At 37.6% G+C, this 17,754-nt stretch overlaps 2 protein-coding genes, 1 long non-coding RNA gene and 5 other non-coding genes across 8 annotated transcripts; 7 read left to right on the top strand and 1 right to left on the bottom strand.

Moving 5' to 3' along the window:
* The first annotated feature begins 4,711 nt into the window (after positions 1-4,711).
* LOC121787910 (ankyrin repeat domain-containing protein 13B-like) lies at positions 4,712-7,071 on the top strand. The gene is made up of 3 exons (XM_042186754.1): positions 4,712-5,253; positions 5,978-6,602; positions 6,808-7,071. Exons 1-3 carry the CDS (start codon positions 4,712-4,714, stop codon positions 7,069-7,071), a joined length of 1,431 nt encoding a protein of 476 aa, XP_042042688.1.
* Positions 7,072-11,427: 4,356 nt separating this feature from the next.
* Positions 11,428-15,142, top strand: LOC121787342. The gene is made up of 3 exons (XR_006047339.1): positions 11,428-12,808; positions 14,825-14,926; positions 15,002-15,142. It is a non-coding gene; the product is annotated as an uncharacterized LOC121787342 (long non-coding RNA).
* On the top strand, positions 11,547-11,685 carry LOC121788159. The gene has a single exon (XR_006047611.1). It is a non-coding gene; the product is annotated as a small nucleolar RNA snoR134 (small nucleolar RNA).
* On the top strand, positions 11,724-11,813 carry LOC121788152. The gene has a single exon (XR_006047604.1). It is a non-coding gene; the product is annotated as a small nucleolar RNA U36a (small nucleolar RNA).
* LOC121788131 lies at positions 11,841-11,931 on the top strand. Its single transcript, XR_006047583.1, has one exon. It is a non-coding gene; the product is annotated as a small nucleolar RNA Z223 (small nucleolar RNA).
* On the top strand, positions 11,987-12,098 carry LOC121788136. Its single transcript, XR_006047588.1, has one exon. It is a non-coding gene; the product is annotated as a small nucleolar RNA Z278 (small nucleolar RNA).
* On the top strand, positions 12,370-12,476 carry LOC121788145. Its single transcript, XR_006047597.1, has one exon. It is a non-coding gene; the product is annotated as a small nucleolar RNA snoR97 (small nucleolar RNA).
* LOC121787341 (probable LRR receptor-like serine/threonine-protein kinase At3g47570) lies at positions 12,864-17,536 on the bottom strand. The gene is made up of 4 exons (XM_042186048.1): positions 16,019-17,536; positions 15,695-15,913; positions 13,541-15,538; positions 12,864-13,468 (listed from the first exon to the last, which is right to left on the bottom strand). Exons 1-4 carry the CDS (start codon positions 17,019-17,021, stop codon positions 13,116-13,118), a joined length of 3,573 nt encoding a protein of 1,190 aa, XP_042041982.1. The 5' UTR covers positions 17,022-17,536; the 3' UTR covers positions 12,864-13,115.
* Positions 17,537-17,754: the final 218 nt, after the last annotated feature.

Genomic DNA, 17,754 nt, shown 5'->3' on the forward strand with positions numbered 1-17,754 from the left:
CTTGGACGTGTTTTGGATTTGGCGAGTGTGATGACATGGCGGTATATGATTGGGTACAGCATTGTGGTTGCTGTGGATTCTATCGTGGCATCTTTAGGTCATCTACAACGTTGTCTCTTATATTTCCCTTAACTGTCCCTTAAATTACTATATATGGGCTCCACTGTACTTTTTACTCTATCTCTTAATTAGGAGACGGAACTTGCAACCCTCCATCTCTTATCTGTCCATTAACCGTCTCTTAAATTACTATTCATTCAATTTCATTTTTTATTTTTATTTCCAACCAAATTCAATTAATAAAAACTCACTTCATTAAATAAAATAAAATCATAACATAAACTAAAAATACAACTTAAAGTTCAAAAAAACAAAAAAAAAACATAATTAAAATCCTAAAAAAATAAAAATTACATAATTTAAAATACAATTTTATAGAAAATAAAAAAAACTACTCTGCCGGCGAATCATCCCCCGAATGCGGTGAAGGTGCACTGAAGCCACCTGGAGGCGGAACCAAGTTGTCTTACCATAAACTCAATTCCGGCAAGATAGGCTTGGTATTGGGGAGGCGTCATGCGGGAAGTGTCCGCCATTGTGGCGGTCATGTACATGGACATTAGGGAGTTCGAGGGTGCCCGCGCCCGAGCCAGAGCCCGTCTGGCTTGATTCGGCTCGGCCCCTCTACCTATAGTCCCCTTCGCCGATTTCTCCCTTGAGGCGATGGCTCCCACGGGAGGACCCCCGGCATCGTCTGATCCAGGCGTTGTACACCGCCAGAGGTAGCCAAAGCCTATCTAGGTTGTGAAATTCTTCTTTTTCTTTTGCAAAGCATTGCATAGAACCGACTGTAGTTACCTTAAAGTGGACGACGCCCACAACCAGTCTACTAAGCAAAAGACTTAGCCTTTGTTTACTTCTTATGCATTTAAATGTTTTTAAAACATCTTATAAACGCACAAGCAAACACAATGTAATAATATACTGATTCTATTCGTGCGAAATGCTCGAATAATACTGAATCGAGTCAAAAGTGAATTGTAAAGTTTTTCCGTACACAAGCAAGATTCTATTCGTGCGAACTCGCTCGAAACATGCTTTTCAGTATACTAAACCTAACATCGTATCCCCCCAATTCCCATTTTTTCTTCTTTAAATACTCCCACTAAGTGGGGGTGAAGGGTTTAAGCCCCTTACGATATGTTATTTTTGTGTCTTTTCTACTTGTAATTTTTTTAAATTTTTTGAGTACTCTCATTAGCCCTCACAAAATTGGTGTTGTTGAAGACAAAATCTCTGTAAATTGAATGATAGGAAAGGTTGAACTTTATGAATTTTTTACTACGGAAGCTAAAGAAATAAAAAACACCAGCTGTGTAGTTTTGTAAGACCACCTCCAATCATACCACATGCCTAAACTCATTTTTGGATATTTTAATGAAACAACACTGAATTTAGAGTAAACACGACAAAAAGAGTAGCTATTGCAATTTGTTTTTAGATAATAGCATATCAGTCCTTACTATCTTGAGATGTTAATATCCAATATGGTCATATTTTGCACATTTTGAATTTTTTTTATGTTAATGGTACATTTTATTTTATTTTATGTGGCATTAATTTGTTGTTTTCTAAGGTTAGCGTTGTAGTAAATATGTATACACATATGGTAACAATACACAAATTTTGAGTTTTGAATTTTAGCTATTTTTTAATATTTATTGTGATATCTTTTATGTAATCGCTTTTAGACTTGTTTTCAATTTTTTAATAAATTTTATTATAGTATGTTTAGTGTATTTTAATTTTAAAGTAGTGTAAGTTTTTTTTTGAATATAGTACATAAATATATTAGTAAGAAAATTTTGTATAATTATTTAATTTATATAAATTATTAATAAAATATTGTCGGATTAGTATGTAGTTATAATTGAAAAATATAATGAGTAGGTAAATATAAAATATTATTTTGAATTTGAGTTTGGAGTAAATGTATTTTGGGTTTGAGTTTGGAATAAATAATTGAAATATAATTAATTTTGGTGTGACCCATATTTAAAAAATGAGTTTGAGTTTGATGTAAATATTAAATGATATAAATTTTATTAACGTTGATACAATATTAGTATTATAGTACTGTAAAAGCTTTCATTTTTTAGTGATCACGTTAAATGGAAGACTTAATTTTTATTTTTGTTTTGGAAGTGTAAATTAATTACATTATTTATTGATTAATCAATCCTACTATTTTTTCAAAATTATAATTTATACTCCTTTTGTCGCACTTAATATGACCGGCTTTTTTTTAGTTTATTCCAAGTGAAATGACACATTTCTATTTTTGGAAACTTTTTTCTTTTTAATTAATACACTCAACCACTTTTTTTCTCTCCAATTAAATATTCATCTCTCTTTCCCTATTCATTTAATATTTACACCCACCTTTTTCTCTCCAATAAATACATTAACCAACAAAACTTAAAATCTCGTGGTGATTAAGAAATATATCATCTTAGCCGGGACGGGGGGAATAATTTAATATTCCAATTTTTAATTCCCACATAATTGACAAGAATTCCATAACTTTTTATTATTGGTAGCTAATAAGTTGAGTTTTATCTTAAGTACTCTCTCCGTCCCTCTGTAGTAGAGGCGTTTCATTTTCAGCACTCGTTTTGAAAAAATGATAATAAATAATTAAAATAAAAAAATATAAAATAAGAGAAAAAAATAATATAGAGAAGACTCTTAACTATATTATTCTATTTTTACTTTACTTTTTTTACACTTTAACTATTTATTACTCCATCCGTCAACGAAAAATAGAACACATTTGTCATTTTTGGTTGTACACAAAAAGTAGAGCACATTTAAAAAAGAAAAGTTTTCAACAACTTCTCTCTTACTTTTTCCCCTTCTCTCTTATAATAATATGAACCTCACATTACACTAACACTACTTCTCTTTTACTTTTTCCCCTTCTCTCTTACTAATAATATGGACCTCACATTCCACTAGCACTACTTCTTTCTTACTTTACCAATTCCACATTAAAACTCGTGCCATTCACAATGTGTCATATTTTTCATGGATGAAGGGAGTATAACTTTTTTCAAAACGAGTGCTCAAAATGAAACGTCTCTACTACAGAGGGACGGAGGGAGTATTATTTACTCCCTTCGGTATCTGTTAAATATCCCATATTTATTTGGATGGTCTCTAAAATATGTCTCATTTCATTTTTATCATTTTTGGTAGTGGACCTTACATTCCACTAACAAATTCTCACTTATATTTTATTAATAAAACTAATATACAAAATTAGGACCCACAATCCACTGACTTTTTCTCTCCACTTAACTTGATAAAGTCAAACAATTTCTTAAACCTTGCATCGGTCTAATGCGGGACATCTATTAGGGACATCTATTAGGGACAGTAATGATTTATTTTTAAATTCAATTATGCAAAAAATAGTTACTCATATTTTATACAATCTACGTCAACCAATACAAAATGATTTTTGTACCGATACGGGTTTTAAATTGTAGTAGAAAGTGAATTGAAAATGTTAGTAAAAGATGTGGTATATTAATTTTAAAATGAAAGGTGAGTGAGATAAAGTTATGGAATATGAGCCTCCATTACCAAAATTTAGAAAAAAAAAACAAATTGAAGTTTATTAGTGGAGTGAGGGAGGGAGTAATATTTAGAGTAGTTACTAGGAACAAAAATAACTCAACACCCGCCATTTGAGCCTTCATTCTCTCGAGACGAGCTTTATAGCTGATGGAACATAACTTCGACTCTGCTGAAGCACCTTCTTTATACCCCGCAACAAAATCCGAATGATGGGAATTTTGAAAACACAGCACGCACCTTCGTCATATCATAGTCTCCGTTAATGTCGAAATCATCCAGAAACAAATCCATGCTTGTATTAGGCCTCTTGCAATAATATCCTGACACAAAATATACAAATTATTTGCTAAAGAAAGATGGCTCGTTTTAACACGATTAGGCTTACTTCACAGCGTCGATCTCCAAGGAAAGTTTCTACGGAAAGATCTTCAAGCTGTGTTTTATTAATCCCTCCGTCCACGATTTAAAGTCCCAATTTGACTCAGTGTGAATTTCAAGAAATGTGAAGAAAATGGATTGAAAAAGCTAGTGGGATGTGAGTCTTTTTTATATTGGTTTTAGAATAAAACGTGAGTATAATGAGTTAGTGAAAAGTAAGGTCTATTTACCAAAAATGGAAAATGTAAATATGAACATTATTTTATAGGCAGACTAAAATGACAAATATGGACATTATTTCATGGACGGATGGATGGAGTAGTCTGTACGACATCTTTACTAAAACAAATTCTAAGGTAGCTTAGTGCGTGTCCAGTGTCGGGTCTTAATTGAATATTCTGCCTCTCATAGCCATATTATGTAATCCTTGACATGGTTTATATATATCATTCTATTTTGTGCAATTTCTATAGTTTCATCGGCTCTCCTTTTTTTATATGCAACGGTCAAAATCTAACTTATCCGCCTTTTGTATTTTGGATCCATGAAAATCGTAACAAACTTTTTTTTCTGTCCAATTTCCATTCTTCTCTCATTTCTCTTACCCACTGCACAAATCCATTTTCACACGACAAAAAATCTAAAAAATTTCAATAAATCTACACACAATAGGGAAAAAAAATTCATCAAAATGTCTAAGCCATCAACCAAGCCCCCCACATTCGTGACCGCCCCCGTGGAGCCAAAAGACTACGCCAACAGCCCTGCCCACTACGCCGTGGCCACCCGGGACCACGCGGCCCTCGCCAAAATCGTCTCCACCCTTCCCAAGCTCTCCGACGCCAACACCATCAACACCGAGGCCGAATCCATAGCCGAGGAGCACCTCGCGGAGAAAATCTCGGCGGTCCTCGACTGCCGCGACAACCCCCTCAAGGAGACGCCCCTCCACATCGCCGTCCGCCTCAACGACGTCGAATCCGCCCGCATCATGGCCTCCGCGGGGGCCAACATCTACCTCCAGAACTCCGTCGGGTGGCATGCCCTCCAGGAGGCCCTCCTCCGCCGCTGCAAGGAGATCGCGCCCGTCCTCGTCTACCACGGCCACCTTAACAACTGGTCCAAGTGGCGCCGCCGCCTGCCGCGCCTTGTCGCCGCCCTACGCCGCATGCGGGACTTCTACATGGAGATCTCCTTTCACTTCGAGAGCTCCATCATACCCTTCATCGACAGGTAGAGTTACCTCCGTCCCTTAAAAATACTAACAAGTATTTTCATTTTGGTTCATCGCTTAAAAATATACCGTTTTAATTATGGAAACTTTTACACATCATTTTTATTTAATGATTGGTTTTAAAAACCAAAAACTTTGGGTGAATTTTAATATTTTCTACAAACTTTAAAATTGGTATTGAAAATCATTAATTATTGAAAATATGCACCTAACATGAACCAAATACGGTACATTTTTTTTCAATAGATTTTGATCTTACTTGGCTAGCCGTTAAGTATATGTGGCTTAGTCTAAATTATACATGAAACAGCACGACGGCCCAATTCTTAAATTCGATATTGAACAATATGTGCCTAATATAGTTTTTATTTAAGGATATTGGTTTTTAAAAATAAAAAACTATGGGTGAATTCGAGTATTTTCAACAAACTTTAAAATTGGTCTTGAAAATCATCAATTATTGAAATTGTGCAATTTTCCCAACCTGGACCAAATAGAATTTTTGTTCGGTATATTTTGATCTTACTTGGCTAGCCGTAAAATATGTGGCTGAGTTTGAATTATACATAAAATGGTGTCAATGACAGTCCAATTCTTAAATTCGATATTGAGTAATAAAGGCCTAATATGATAAATATATGCCTTGTAAATCTGCCGGTCTAAAACAATTATGCCCTTGCAAAACAAAATTTGTAAACAATTTAATTAATTTTGATGCACCAGGGTGGCGCCCTCAGACACGTACAAGATCTGGAAGCGCGCCGGGAACCTCCGCGCGGACACGACCCTGGCCGGGTTCGACGGCCTGAACTTCAAGCGGCGCAACCACAGCTTTCTCTTCATCAACGACGTGGACCGGCCGGATGTGCCCCAAGGGTCCCTCCTGGTGGTGAAGCACGACAAGAAGGAAGTCCACGTGGCGGAATACCAGAGGATGGGGACGCCGCTGACGGCGGCGCAGATCGCCAAGGACTGCAACCCCAAGAGCGTCACGCGGCCGGGCGTCGACGTGTCGAAAGCCGAGCTCGTCAGCTGCAAGAATTGGAGGCGCCAAGACCGGACCGAGCACGTCGGGAAGTGGAAGTCAAGGGTCTACGAGATGCACAACGTCGTGCTCACGTTCCGCGAGTGCAGGCTGCCGGCGGTGGCCTCGACCGAGCCGCAGAAGGCGGAGGAGGCCGCGTTTAAGAAGAATCTGAGGCCCATGCTTTGGCTGACGGAGAAGTTCCCGTTGGAGACGGATGAGCTCCACCGCTTGTTGGATATTCTGTCAAAGAAGCTCACCGCCGTTAAACGGATGAGGGAGGTTCTCAAAACCACCTTCCCACCTCGAACTTTTCCGGTCAAGGTGAGTTCCAAACATAAAATTCTAAACCAATGTAAAGATCATTATATAAGTCTCATGAGTCAGATAGTCACCTGCGGTCAAATTTAACTGGTCCATCAGTATATCAAAACCAGATGAATTTCTATCATTTTTGTGGCTCAAGTTTAAAGCAGTTTTAAACTTAATTGGCGTTTCACTATGATATTGATTAATTTTGTTGAATCAGATATCGATACCTGTGGTTCCAACAGTAAGAGTGGTAATAACATTTACAAAATTTGTGGAGCTACTATCGGAGGAAGATGATTTCCACACTCCGCCGTCAAGTCCAGGGCGTGAAGAAGAGAGCAATGCCACGTTCTCATCGCCACCGTCCAAGACTGACATGGATCCGTTTGAGATTCCGAGTGGGTATACTTGGATCCGACATGATCCCAATTCTAAAAAGACTAGGAAAGTTGAGAGCTCTAACTCAAAGAAAACTAAATGATCGTCAAATTTTAGTGTTTAATATGTATATATAGTGTTTTCAACATAAACTGCAATATTCTATTACTCCATCAATATTATTACCGATTTTGAATGAAATAGCACATCACTGCTTCAATTTTCGGTTCATTCTCAAATTAAAATTTGTATTGAAAAGCTTTAGATTGATATGTAAAATGTAACAGATGAATTTTTAATAAGAAACAAAATTATAACTATGTCATGTCGATACTAATTACTAAAGCTAAACAAATCGACTATTTTCAGAAGACCAAAGACTGGATTGGTGGTGAGGTGCGATTCGTGTGTCAAACATTTTCAGTTAATAGAGGTTGACTTTATTATGTTTACATTTTTTGGACTACAATTTTTAAGATACAAATATAAATTACTACCGCAGACTGAAAAATAGTCATATTTTTCTATTTTGGACTATCCATCAAAATCTAATCATAGTAAAATAAAAAATTCCGCCCACCAACCAACCTCGCACCGCCGCTCCAGCTCCGTCCGCAGCTCGTCCACCACCCGGCCCGCGATCTGCCCCACCCGCCGCTGCAGCCGCGCAATTAAGACCATGAACGCCGGCGGCGGCTTCGGGCCAGCGATAGACCAGCCCAGAGAGGAGGATCATTAGCAGCAGCGAGCTCACGTTTCTCATCGCGTGGAGAACGTGTCTCTTGATTTATAAACAGTATTTGTTGTGTATTTTTTTTTTTAATTAAATTTTTCATGGATTATACCGGATTGACATGTTGTAATAATTTAGATATCAAAGTAGCAACATTGGTAACAATACAGATTCAGGATTTGCCCTCTAAACGAATTCCGACATCATTTTACAAGTATTGTGCAAATTTCACGTTACGACACCATGTGAATTTCACACCATTCCGTGCAAATTTCCAATGTTTCAAATAACAGAAATATTCACATGTTCACAATTAAAATTATGAATGGAAGAAATAAGATAAATATATCCATAGCTACGGTACGATGTTGATGGAAACTTTTACAAGAAAAAGATCAAGATCTAGAAATTTTTGCTGGAGATTTGAATTTGAAGAGTTGGATTTTCGTCCACTTCCAATTAATTTGAATTTTCTTTTAGTATATGTTAATTCAGTTGAAAAAATTTCAAATCACAAGTGAGCAATGGAATTATAATTTAGAACATGGAGTACATGAGTTAAGGTCCATCCCCTAACCAATTTTGCAACACATTACCAATTTTGCAAATTAAAAAAAGTTCTTGCAAATTAAAAAAATTTCATTTTAGGAATTTTTAATGTAGATCGACTCTAAAATAGAAAAAAATTGATATGCAATAAGTATCAAAACATTCCTCATTCTTGAGAATCTCAATAAATTAAATCTACTATAGGAAAATATCATTTACTGCTTACATTTGTCCACAAAAATAGTCTCATTTTATCATTTTCGAATGTCCATAAAAAATAATCTTAAACTTTTTTTCATACTTTACACATTTTATTTAATTTTTTTCCTACTTTACCTACTTTTTCTCTATTACTTTACCAATTTCTCATTAAATTTCCTATTTTATCTATTTTTTCTCTATTACTTACCAATTTTTTTCATTAATCCGTGCCATAAACAAATGTCCAGTGCCGTAAACAAATGTGACTATTTGTCTCTTAGAGCATCCCCATCCATCAGCGGCGGACCCAGGTGGGGTCGCATGGGGTCGGCCGACCCCACCGGCGGTCCACCGGGCGCTACCGGAAAACATCATCTTTCACATTTGATCTGGTGCAGCTCCGCCTCCGACCCCACGACAGCTTCAATTTCACCCATTAACCTTCGGCCTTTTTCAAAAAAGTAAGAGGATAGAGGAACGATACTAATAAAATAGAGGAGAGATATAAGAGAGGAGTTGCAATGCATAATCTGATGTTGGAAGGATGAAAAAGACGATGGAATATTTTTATTGCTTTAGTAATTAGGTTAAATGAGTGAAATTCTTTGGGCTAAATGTTAGTGGGCAGTTAATTAAATAGGTTGCCTCATTTGTGGGTGGATTAACTAAGCATAATTATTTTTATAATTTCTGTCATCAACTAAAATTTCATTATATTTATATTTTATTTACTAATTTTTTTAAACTAATTAATATATGGTGCTAAAATTTTAGAATCGATGTTGTATACTCCCTCCGTCCCATAAGAATATCCACTCTTTTCTTTTTAGTCTGTCCCACAAGAATATGTACTTTTTAATTTGGGAAAGTCTTTTCTCTCAAATGAGGTGGAACTCATTCTCTAATAACAATACTTTAATTACTTTTTCTCTCTACCTCTCTCTTACTTTACCAATTATACATTAAAACCCGTGCCGACCCCAAAGTCCATATTCTTTGGGGACGGAGGGAGTATAAAGTTATTTCATCACTAATTAATATAATGATATATAATATTATATTTATTAGTATTATTTTTTATTATATCCGACCCCACAGATTTTATTTTCTAGATCCGCCATTGCCATCCATGCTCTTGCCAAAGAGCATGGATGTGGGCCCGGACCCACATTTATTAATTTTTTACTCTCTGCTCTTCCCCAAGAGCACAACACTCACATCCATGCTCTTCCGCAAGGACATGCTCAATGGTCCACCATTTCATTATTTAATTTAAATACTTCAATTACTAAAAACATTTCTACAATATAAAAATACATTAAAAATACTCGAACTACTATTACAAATTTTAAAAAAATTAAAAATTACATACTTAAATCCTAAAAAATAAAAAATACATACTTAAAATCCTAAAAAATAAAAATTACATACTTAAAATCCTAAAAAATAAAAATTACATACTTAAAATACCTTCGTGGAAGACTATTCTATCCCTAATGTTTTTCGAAGACCTCGTATCATTGCATAATGTGCATCAAGTTTCTCGGGAGACATGTGAGACGTATTTGCCATATTGAGTTGAGCCAAAAGGGCTTACAACGAGTTGGTGGGCGGTTGAGGTAGCACAAAGGGAGCAGGAGCGGCAGCGGCGCGACGGCGGTTGGCCGTCTCCTGTTTCCTTCCTTGCGGCCGGAGTTGGGAATTACTCGGGCCGGCGTCGGGGCTACCCAAGTTAGTTGCGGCAAGCTGGCTAGTCACCTCTTCCGAGCCGGCGTCGGATAACAACCTCGACCGTTTGTTGGAGGAGTTGGAGGAGGATGATAAGTCTCCCCTATACTTCAGATGAGTACGTACCTCCTGCCAAGCGGTGAGGTACTTGAATGGTTTGTAATAAGAAGATTGGTAGGTCGTCATGGCGGCACTGATGATGTCGAGCTCGCTCTTGCCGCTCCCCGCCGAATCCTGTTCTTGGAGATAAATCCCCTGGAACTTTTGGATTTCTTCGTTGGCTCTGAATATGGCATTGCGCACCATACTCTCTTTGCGCTCGATGGTTCTCTCCGGTCGGATTGCATTGTACCGGCGAGAGACGCGGAACCAAAACCTATCCCCGATTTGGTTCGTGCCAATCTCCGGATCTTCGGAGATTTCCAAATAGGCTTTAAATAACATATCCATCTCACTCGAAGTGTACGGGGTGCGGACGTGAGGGTCACCGCCACGGCCCTAACACACGTATTACGAGGAGTAGGAATAGGAGGAGTTTGGGAGCCGCCCCTCCCTCCCGATCCTTGTTCGGGTGCCCACCCGTATAGCCCATCGGGGGCATCTTGCTCGTCCACCGGGTAAGGACTGTAGCCACCCGGAATTTGAGAACCTTGGGTTAGAGGAGGGGACGAGAATTCCGTTTCCAGAATAGGGAACCATTTGTGGTTCCAACCACGGGAGTCGAAGGGGTGATCGTCGGAGCTGGACATTTTTTTTGCAAGAGTGAAGTGAAAGATTGAGAATTGATAAGAGAATTTAAATGAGAATTGTATAGTGTGGTGATAAATTTTTTGTGTGGAAACAGAGGTATTTATAGATGAAAAATAGGAATTTTGGGAAAAAAATTAAAAATAAATTAAAAGTGATGAGAAAACGAATATAATTTTTTAGGAAGTTGGAAAATATATATTTTTTTATTTAAAACGATTTTTAAATTAAAATTTGTTTTTTTTTAAAAAAATGAAAAATGCTAACGGCTAAGCCGTTGGCTAATGGTGTGCTGCCAAGTCGCCCTGCTCAGCGGCACAGACGTGCTCGATGTATTGAACAGCGCCGTGCCATCGGCAAGAGTGCAGCAGCGGACGTGGTTGTGCACGGACGCCGTCCGTCCCATAAAGCACAGTTGGGGATACTCTTAATATTGCAATTAAAGATTTTCGGATTTTCGTATTTTCTTCTCTCTATAAAACCGTTGTCTTTGCTTCTCTTCACTTACCCAATCCACACAACGCAATAGAAAATCCCTGCGTCTTAGATCTCAATTTGTGAAATCCCTCAAATTTTAATTTGTGTTTCTATTGATTTATGCGATTCAGATAAGAAACCCCTAGCAACCCGGGCTCCTCTGAAATTTCTCATATGAAGAAAGAAGTCCCATAGCTCCTGCCATAACGACGCCGTTTAGTGTTGCAGATTTGCCGCTGTACCTTCTCACGGCCTATTTGTGTCAAAACAACGTCAACATTCATTATCTGCGCTCATAATTTCTGTCTTTGTTTTTTTTGTGGCTATGATTAAAAGATTATCCGCGCTTCTGAGATTTCCAATCGATGAAGTAGATCGATAATAATGGTTGAATTTCTTAATATGAGCCAATTTATTAATTTTCATTTATTTATATGCTGTGGTTGTGATGATTAATAATCAGCTTAACGCCAGTTCTGCTTCAGAAAATTCTTGATCGATACAGCTGTATAATTATCTGAACCTTTTTTTGATTCTCCAATTTATTTATTTTCACAAAACTGGTTTTTATTCGATTTTTTGATGCAATGATGAAATTTCCAATTTTTAGGTGTAGTGATGTTGAGACCCTGTATACAGGGAGAACCCCTTGATGTTGCTACATCTTTTCATGAAAATTTGGAAATATCTGAGATTTAACTAAATTTCCCCAATTTATTTTGATTTATAAAGATGAGAAAAGAATCCTTGTTTTTTTGAAGAAATTGATGCCTGTGATGGTTGTTGGATAGTATATGAAGTGTAGTGAATCCGAGTACTGCTTATGCAGTTGAACCTCTCGGTGGATCTATGTTGCTATTGATTATAATTAACATACTGAGGCATCTATGCTTTGCTAATGTAAAATTCTATAATTGAAAAGATTGGTTTTAATTTGTTTAGATACTTGAGTTTTACTATACCCCTTCCTTCTTATGGGTTGAGGGTCTGAAAAACTCATACATCAAAGGTGTTGTCATCAGCTTCTCTCGAATTCGCAACGGAGACTGGAGTTAAATAACAGCACTAGACTATTCTATAATCTTATCATTTTCTTTTATGAAGGATATTAGATTAGTTTTGTCTCTTTTGTTGTTGGATAATGTTTTTTTTCACAAAATTAGACCGGGAGAGGTAATGTAGCTGTTCGACTTTGATTGAAACGTAGTAGTATGTTTGTTTGATGATTTGTTTCTTGTTGTGATTGGATATTGAATTTGTATTTTGGAACTAGTAGTGATTGTATTGGATTCTCAGCCGCTCGCCAGTGAACGGAAGCTGAACTCGTGAGGCTCGCCCCACCTTGTGCCACAGTTGAAAGCCTATGGATTTGCTTGGACCCGAAGATTGCTTTTGTTTCCAGAAGGTAATGCACCCCAACTCCAACCCGAAGGCTATTTATTTACCAATTCCAACGAGAATTTATGAATAATTTAATACATTTCATGATATTGCTGAAACTAGTTGCACAGAATCTGTTAAATACATATCTTAGCATTTACTATTTGGCTGCTGATCATGATGAAAGATTCAGTCATTGGCATGATTATACTGAATTCTTCCTAACTAAAGAGTGCACCTTGAAATTGTTACCTGACATATTTCTTACTAAAATAGTAATGGAACAATACTACTAGTATATCTAGTAAAAGCAGAGAGGGCTTTGAGACAGCTTACCTCGATCTCATTGGCAAAATCGAAATTCTGACTTTCTGCAATTCTGCATTTGCTTCTTTCATGTTGATTCTATCCATAGGAGAGTCGGCAGCGCATTTCAAAGCCAATTCAAGTATTGATGTTACACACTGCACATTATTGTCAAACTGTTTCTCCAAATTCATTAATAAGTTAGCATCTATCACTTCATCAGCCTTCTGTGAAATTGCGAGTTCGACCCATCTCTTTAGACTCAAATCTCCACCAAACATATCATCACTAGGCCTTTTTCTAGTGAAAGTTTCCATCATCATAATGCCAAAGCTATACACATCTCCCATTGTCGAAATTAGCCCTTCCGAGCCATATTCTGGAACAACAAAATCAAGATGTTAGTAGAAATTAAGTGAAACACATTCAATATCTGTAGAGTGAACTTTACCTGGAGCTATGTAACCTAAGGTTGCTAGGGTGTTGGTTATGACAAAGCTATTCTCATCTCCCAATAACTTTGCTATCCCAAAATCGCTTACATGAGCAACCATGTCGTCGTCTAACAACACATTACTAGGCTTCAAGTCGTTGTGAACAATGGGTGTTGTATAACCATAGTGAAGATACTCGAAAGCAGATGCAACATCAATCATTATATTCAATCTTTCCATCACATTCAGGCAATAGTTCTGGGAATATAACCATTTCTCAAGATTTCCCTTTGGCATATATTCAAGAATTAATGCCTTGAACTCTTCATTGGAGCAACTACTTATGACGCTTGCCAGGTTCCTGTGCCGAATGCTACTTAGTATCTCACATTCAATATCAAATCTTCTTGAAATTCCATCCATTTGCATCTTAAACACCTTGACAGCAACAACCTTACCATTGTTTAGAATTCCTTTGTAAACTGAACAATAACTTCCGGTGCCAATTAAGTTTCTCTCATTGAACTGTTCAGTTCCTCGGAGTAGTTCGTAATAAGAAACTCTTTCTGGCACTCCAGATATCACCTCATCAACTCTACTAGTTATTTCATCTTTCCTTCTGTATCTAACAAAGATTAAGGCTAGAGAAACAACCGAAATGAAGCCCACAACCCCTAAAACAATAAATAAAGCTAGTTCTACTCTCTTCCTTTTTGATCTAGGATTAGAAACTGCTGAGCAAATCAGGACATGGTACCTTGGAATTCCACACAATGCCTCATTACCTTTGAAAGAATCAATAGTGAAGTTTCTAAAAGAACCACCACTAGGAATTTCTCCACTTAGAGTATTGAAAGAGACATTGAAGTAGTTGAGGTGTTGAAGTGCTTCCAGAGACTTTGGAATTGAACCTGAGAGGTTGTTGTAGGACAAATCAAGAGTTGCCAAACTAATCATGTTTCCCACAGACAGAGGAATAGAACCTTGTAGCCTATTATTTGACAAAGACAGATTAACCAAATTCTGTAACTTCCCAATACTACTTGGAATAGACCCTGACAAGTGATTCATTGATAGATCTATAGAGATTGCTGCTCCTAAGTTGCTTATCTCTTCAGGTAAAAACCCTCTTAATGAATTTGAGGACAAGTCAAGACTCATCAGATCTTTAAGGTCCCATATGTTTGACGGTATGCTTGAATTCAACATGTTGGAGTCTAGAAAAATGTGTCTTAGCGAAGAGACATTTCCCAAACATTTTGGAATTGGACCTGAAAATTGGTTTTGGCTAATGTTTACAGAATTCAAGGTGTGCAAATCACATATAGCCTCTCCAATGGAGCCTCCCAACATGTTATCATCGAGCGATAATCCTTGAAGCTTGATCAGATGTTTGATAGTAGGTGGAATATTACCCGATAACTCATTGTTAGCTAGTTCCAATACCACCAAACCACTCAAATTACCTATTTCAACAGGAATGTTGCCACTGAATTTGCAGCTGCCAGCATAGAATCCTTGGAGCGAGGACGATAAATTCCCTACAGCAGCTGGAATGACGCCGTACAGAGGATTATCAGTAATCAACAAACGAGTAAGAAGCATGCAATATGCCAACGAAGTAATGAAGCCCGATAGTAAAGAAGCTGGTGCATGAAGATTGTTGCTGAACAATTCAAGACTTTGGAGAAGTCTTAGGTTGCCGAGATCAGTGGGTATATAACCACTGAATTTGTTTGCAGCAAGTGCGAGAATTGTGAGTTGAGAACAGTTAGAGATAGAGTTGGGTATCGATCCAGTGATGAGGTTCATACTAAGATGAAGTTCTTCGAGAAAGGGAAAGGCATGGCATAGATGGGTCGGAAGAACGCCTGATAGTGAATTGAAAGAAAGTGCAAGATTTCGAAGAGTTGAAATGTTAAAAATCTCATGTGGAATCGAACCAATAAAGGTGTTTGACTCTAATAGCAATTCCTCCAGTTGGTAAAGTCGGCCGAGTTCAGGGGGAATAAGACCTGCAAGAGTGCCAAATTAGCTTATAGTGATACAAGTCAGCTTCGGTTCTTGACTCGAACTATTATCGAACAGCAGATATGTATCGACGAGTATATATAGGTGATTAAATATGAAAATGTCTTGGCTTGTATAGCATGAAAATTACTTGGTCTGACCTGTCAAGTAGTTTTCGTGGAGTTGTAGGCTTGTGAGGACTGTGAGATTTCCAACATCCCTTGAAATGTTCCCTATGAATTTGTTGCGCCATAGTAGTAATGTTTGCAGAGAAGACATATTCATGAAGACATTAAAATCAACTGAGCCCCCAATCTGATTTCTTTCAGCACCAAAAACAACCAGGCTCTCAAGACTGCCAATCACATGTGGTAGTGTACCTGTAAAAGAATTATTGTATGGTTTTCGAACATCAACCTAATCTTGATAGAACATCAATCATGTACAGTTGCAGAGTTTTATGTTGATACGAACATGAACCTTACCGTTCAAATTGTTGCCACCGAGATATAAATGCTGAAGAGATGTTAGGGAGCCGATTTCTGCAGGTATCTGCCCACTAAAAGAGTTGTAAGAGATGGACAAGCTCCTTAGTTGTGAGCATTTGGAAAAATTTGTTGGAATCGAACCAGTCAAATAGTTTTGAGAAAGAAGAATCCGATCAAGATTTCGAAGATTATGGCACATATCTGTTGGAAGACTTCCACTCAGTTCGTTGCCCGTGAATGCTATAGACACAAGGGTCGATATGTTGAAGATGGCTAATGGTATAGCACCGGAGAGACGATTAAATTGGACCACCAAAAATTGCAGACTTTGAAGTCTCCCTAACTCTTGTGGAATTTCTCCATGAAGAGAATTGTAAGTCAAGTCAAGAAATTGTAGGTTTGTTAGATTCGAGAGGGATTTCGGGATGGATCCTGTGAAACTGTTGTTTCGTAAGTTCAAGTACTCTAGTTTTGGTAATTGGCCAAACAATGGGGGGATGTCTCCGGTGAAGTTGTTGAGTCGGAGAGATATGAACTTCAAACGGTAAAGGAGAGACAGCTCCTGAGGCAAAGCTCCAACGAAGAGGTTGCTGGTGAGGTTGAGGGAGACAAGGAAGGAGAGGTGGCCGAGCTGTGGTGGGATGGTGCCGGAGAGAGACATGTATGAGAGATTCAAGGCGGCTACTCTTTGGTGGCGCAAGCTGCAAGTGACGCCAATCCAACTGCATACGGAGCTCGAGCTGGTCCAGTTTCTTGCAAGAATACGAGAAGGGTCTGCGGTTATGCGTGTTTTTAAGGCAAGAAGGGCAGTTTGATCAGTGGCAAGGCTCATGTATGATTTAGCTAGACATGAAGGCATTTCAAAGGTTACGATGAGAAATGAACATGCAAAAAACCAATAGAATATTTTGTTCATGGCTGCAAATTGATGTGGTCGTTGGAGTGTATGATAAGCCCTTAATAAATGGGGATAAAATTGATGGAGGGTGTGTGACTCCATTACGAAAAGAAAGAAGAAATACTCAATAATTTAGATAGATATTTCAAGGAAGGATGCATCTATTCACAAGTCTTTCCTTCACAAAAGTTTGAAGCAAGAAAAAGAGAGAAGAGAAGTAGTGGTGGGTCTAGTTGCCAAGTTTGAAAGTTGGTTTCATACGGAAAAAGAGATGAAAAGAAGAAGAAAATATTAATGCCATAGAATTAATCTATGAAGTTCCAAATCATAGCTAAAATATCTTACAGCATTCCGCAATGCATGGTGAGTGGGCGGGCCCGCCTCCGGCACGAGACCATGGCAAGACTTGACGCGAGTGCGGTGACGGGACCTACGTCATCCGAGCAAGTGAAGGGTGGGGGGTGTCCCACCACGTGCCCCATCTCGGACTTGAGCTTAGATTTATCTATTAAAGAGTTTATAGTTATTTAAATTATGATTTTTTATCGAATTCTGATCCATCCCGCCAACTTTGAAATTGGAATATTGAATCACAAAAAGTTTCAAATTTCTCAATTGTCTCATTCGTGCACAAAGTATCATCTTTTAACGATATTCAAAACATGTGTAATTAAAATAAGTACTTGTTTTTCTACAATATTCCATTATTTCTCATTTATCTTCTTATTTTATTGAAATATTGTCGTTTAACATCACTAAAAGATGTCGAATTTTGTACGGATGAGACACTTAGAGAAAAAATTGGACTTTGTTATTTAATATTTCAACTTCAAAG

Source organism: Salvia splendens, chromosome 22 (genome assembly GCF_004379255.2).
Source record: "Salvia splendens isolate huo1 chromosome 22, SspV2, whole genome shotgun sequence".
Classification (NCBI taxonomy): Eukaryota; Viridiplantae; Streptophyta; class Magnoliopsida; order Lamiales; family Lamiaceae; genus Salvia; species Salvia splendens.

Bases quoted from the DNA above. Each gene is read 5' to 3' on its own strand.
- LOC121787910 (XM_042186754.1), top strand. From the start codon at position 4,712: ATGTCTAAGCCATCAACCAAGCCCCCCACATTCGTGACCGCCCCCGTG. The intron at 5,254-5,977 runs GTAGAGTTACCT...TTGATGCACCAG, and splicing joins ATCATACCCTTCATCGACAG to GGTGGCGCCCTCAGACACGT. The intron at 6,603-6,807 runs GTGAGTTCCAAA...TTGTTGAATCAG, and splicing joins CTCGAACTTTTCCGGTCAAG to ATATCGATACCTGTGGTTCC.
- LOC121787341 (XM_042186048.1), bottom strand. From the start codon at position 17,021: ATGGAGTCACACACCCTCCATCAATTTTATCCCCATTTATTAAGGGCT. The intron at 15,914-16,018 runs GTAAGGTTCATG...ATTCTTTTACAG, and splicing joins CGGTGGCAACAATTTGAACG to GTACACTACCACATGTGATT. The intron at 13,469-13,540 runs GTAAAGTTCACT...TTGTTGTTCCAG, and splicing joins CTTAGGTTACATAGCTCCAG to AATATGGCTCGGAAGGGCTA.